General features: G+C 36.8%; 1 protein-coding gene across 1 annotated transcript; it reads left to right on the top strand.

The window, feature by feature from the left end:
- Nucleotides 1–567: 567 nt before the first annotated feature.
- On the top strand, nt 568–2,391 carry LOC124286537 (G2/M phase-specific E3 ubiquitin-protein ligase-like). The gene is made up of 3 exons (XM_046722903.1): nt 568–644; nt 1,408–1,643; nt 2,171–2,391. Exons 1-3 carry the CDS (start codon nt 568–570, stop codon nt 2,389–2,391), a joined length of 534 nt encoding a protein of 177 aa, XP_046578859.1.
- Nucleotides 2,392–4,148: the final 1,757 nt, after the last annotated feature.

Genomic DNA, 4,148 nt, shown 5'->3' with positions numbered 1-4,148 from the left:
GTGATTTGCGCCAGTAATGAGTTGAACTCATCATCGCTAAATCCATCATCGATTACAGATGCAAAATTTCCAAATGCAAAATCGCCTTAATCCATCAATGTATCGGTAGCTTGGTTTACGTCGGCCATGTTGGTGGTCAAACGAAAATAGTGCATTACCGTAAACAATGTATAATTGCGAACGGAAATCAGAAATCTGTATAACGTGATGATATACCTCTGAATTACTGTAATTAACCAATCAGAATCCAGTATTTACTGAAGTCATGGTAGAATACACATTTGCCCCAAAATAGTGGCCACCACTATTAAATGTACTTCAAGGAATTAATATATCTAGATATACTATCTGAGAGTTGAATGGTATATATAAGAGTCAGCTTCATGTGAATTGTTGCCAACATGAATTAATCTTGTCTCTGGATGATCTTAATATTTACTATATGTGTTCATTGTCATTCGACCGCTACACCATTTTGGGTGTAAAAGAATATATTCCAACCTTTATGTTTGCTACTTTCTATTAAGTCTTACTCTCAGTGAGATAATAGAAGTTTGGAGGAGCGAGATGGTGATAGAAGGCACCCAGCCCATTCTCATCAAGCGCATCAAGGTGCTCCAAACAGCGAGGAGGGCAGTGAATAAGTAAGCTTTTGACTTCAGGCGCCCTGTATATATTGAATTCTCAAATGAAGACGTCGGCTTAGAAGATGGTGCAGATGATGGCGGACCAAGGCGGGAGGGAATCTTTTACGTAAGTGTGTGGGTACGAGTGTCCATTATTACTCACACACATGAGTGATGGGCATATATATGTGAATGGGTATTGTATGTAATAATTAGGCATTGCAACATGCAAACACGAACAGTATCTCATGGCAGTTGTCTTTAAAGCGTATGTACATATGAGCTGTCAGTTTCTCCATATGGGCCTAGATATTCGAAGCTCTCTTAGCTCTAAGATAGTCGTAAGTTAATGTTAATGTATGGTACTTACGACTATCTTAGCGCTAAGAGAGCTTCGAAAATCAAGGCCGTGGTCTTTTTCACAGTCTGGCGTGTCATTCGTATACTCAGATGTGCTTATTCTTTACAATATTCCAGCGAACTGATGAAGGATTTAAAGGTCCAGTTGTTGGAGGGTGAAGGTTGGTCATTCCGACACGACGTTGGAGCCCTAGAAGCTGGTCGCTACAGGGAAGCCGGAAAGATGGTCGCTTGGAGAATTTATTAACTCATTAAAATGATAGATCGGATATTGATAACAGGACAACTACCCCGAATTTTTTGTTTATTGAACCACTTATCTGTCTTGTGTTTTGAGCTCTATAGTAGTGTCTTATCGGTTCATCAGCAACTTCAGAAAGTGGAATATTGACAGTGTATATAATGCCTGGGTCGTTAACAGGATTCACGCAGAAATTCAGGACTTTCGAAAAGGACTACAAGATCTTGAAATGCTGAAGTACATAACTGGATCACCCGAAGCCACTGAATCCCTCTCCGTAGATACTGTTGGGCCTATAAACTATCGGCAGCTAAAATCAACGTACACAGTGCATTTATCCCCGCTTGGCTCGAACAACAGATCTCAAGAAGACGACACGATGTTTGCCTGGAAAGATTTCCTTCGTACTTGTGAGAGTAAGTTGTCGCATAATGAATAAAAATATGTTTTTAGTAAAATATAGTTGAAAATATATGTTTAAGATCTGAAAATTTTAAACCCAACAGACAATGATGTCCGCCGATATGGCATACATATATTTGCCCTCTAGAAACTTTCAGTGACAGATTAGCCAAGGTAGATATTTTCTCTTAGTTCACACTTCAACTAAAATATATAATAGTATATCATTACCAAGTTTGTATCAGTTGACATTTTGTATATGCCCGACATAAGAACACAGCGTTGGTACGGTTAACCGGAGAATGACAATATATTCTTACTAGTGCCAGTGAGGTAGCATAATCAGACATATTTTCAGTGACTGTTTATGGAATCAATGCGTCAGTGACAGTGATAATGAGGGAGAGAGAGGGGGGTGTCAAAATATTTTCTGACCGATGAAATAATTTCACTAAGCAGCTACCGTTTGTTTTCTCACAAAGCATTCTAATTATTTTCCTTCCAAAGAATAGAGCAAATTTGTGCTTATATCATGTTGCAGGTGGAGACAGCACAGTCGCAATCGCTGACATACTGAGGCTTTGGACGGGGTCGGAGTGTGTCCCACCTCAGGGTTTTGATAATAAGTTGTCCATTACTTTCGTCCCGAAAAGAACGCCAGCTCCACTACCAGTTGCCCATACTTGTGGTTTGGTTTTGGAGTTGCTGCGTGGTTTTGACGCAGACGCCTTTGAAGAAAAATTGACGTATGCCATCAAATAAAGCGGTGGCTTCTTTATTACTTAGCTATGAATTTGAAGTGTGATACGTATGTCTGTATACGAGGGGCGTTCCAAAAGTAACTATATTATCGATGTCCAATGTTAGAAAAGCTTCTATTCTATTTTAAAGGAATCATTAGCAAAGACATATCCAAAATTGCACATATGGTCGATTCCAACGAAAAGTGTACACAGCTGGGTACAAGGTGTACAAAATAGAATTGTTTGCACCTTGTAATTCGTTTTACCAATGTAAAGTCAACATATGTGCCTCTTATGAAAATCAGTTGCCATCACTAATCTCTAAAAGTGACAAGTTGGTGGACCAGTGAAGTTGAAGGCTCATTTTCTAAATTACCTACAAATACCAACATCATACCTTGTATATCCTGTGATTAGATGGATTATATGTTGCCTAACATCCAAATTCACTGTTGTTCTGCATGCACAATATGTTAATGACTGTAGAAAGTCTGAAGCCAAATCATGGTTTCTTTCATGTTTTATAACCTCAAGCTTTACGAAAATAGAACCATTTTGGTACCTTTGTTTGATGTAAGTGAGATAGCACCACTTAGTGTTCTTTTCACAAACAATTCATTATTACATATCTATCTTATTCATCTGAGAGACAACGGGTGGAACTTTCGGTAAGTACAACAAATTTGAAAATGCATCAAGAACTAAATTTAGGGTGGAAGATAGAAATAATGTACTGTTAGGTACGAAATATCACGTAATTCCTTGTATTTCATAAATGTTTATATATGTCAAACTAAACTGCAGCTGGTTTATTAAAACATCGAACAGTTTGGAAATTGCTTTCTAAATGCATAGGACATGTGAATGAAGATTGTTTACAACCAGTTTAAGGCTTTCTCTTTGTTTTGTCTCGGGGTATGTCGGAATGTAGCAATGTCATTTTAACTGCTGGAAATATACTTCTCATCAAAAGTTTAGACTCACTAGAAACACTCATTATATGTTATGTGTGTGTGTATACACACACACACATATATATATATATATATATATATATATACAAGAAGTTTCTGAAATAATCACACGACACGGATCTTATCCGTGAAGAAGGAACCGTGTCGAAGGAAGATCCGTGTCGTGTGATTATTTCAGAAACTTCTTGTATATGTACTACTGTACGCTCGGTATTCTCATCACTTTCTTTATATATATATAGATATATATATATATTGTCACATCGAAGATTGATTTCTCCACTTACTTGGGGGAACCAACTGCAAACCTTATGCAGATGAATTGCACGAGGAACATGCATCAAATTGCTGAAAAGCATGCGCAAATATCGTACATGTGAACAGCTGCGTTTTGGTGTAAATTTTTGTTCGGAATTCGCCAATTTTCACTGATTTCTATCATTTATTGAACTCATGACAATAAACTTTTCAACGTTACGAATTTGTTTTACAATACATCAGTTTATGTGTAAAGAGTACTTCTAAACAGTATAGAATATTTTGCAAAATTTAGTTTAAAACAGTCGCCTGAAGTAAGTGGCTATATTTACACTAGTGAGTCTAAACTGTTGATGAGAAGTATAGAAATTGAACTAAAATCATTACATCTGAAATTTTATTTACAAAAGTTTTCAACTGACATTTGTATTCAAAGAAAGCACATCAAAATGTTCAAAACGCTTGAACTATTACCATATTCCATATAAAATTATGTACAGATAAACATGTCACTAAAACAATCAATACATTATACGTCTCACTG

The sequence above is a fragment of the Haliotis rubra genome, unplaced genomic scaffold (assembly GCF_003918875.1).
Source record: "Haliotis rubra isolate DU_JTF1 unplaced genomic scaffold, ASM391887v1 Scf385, whole genome shotgun sequence".
NCBI lineage: Eukaryota > Metazoa > Mollusca > Gastropoda > Lepetellida > Haliotidae > Haliotis > Haliotis rubra.
This window is presented reverse-complemented; position numbering and strand designations above follow the sequence as displayed.

Bases quoted from the DNA above. Each gene is read 5' to 3' on its own strand.
- LOC124286537 (XM_046722903.1), top strand. From the start codon at position 568: ATGGTGATAGAAGGCACCCAGCCCATTCTCATCAAGCGCATCAAGGTG. The intron at 645-1,407 runs GTAAGCTTTTGA...GGTCGTTAACAG, and splicing joins GCGAGGAGGGCAGTGAATAA to GATTCACGCAGAAATTCAGG. The intron at 1,644-2,170 runs GTAAGTTGTCGC...ATCATGTTGCAG, and splicing joins TTTCCTTCGTACTTGTGAGA to GTGGAGACAGCACAGTCGCA.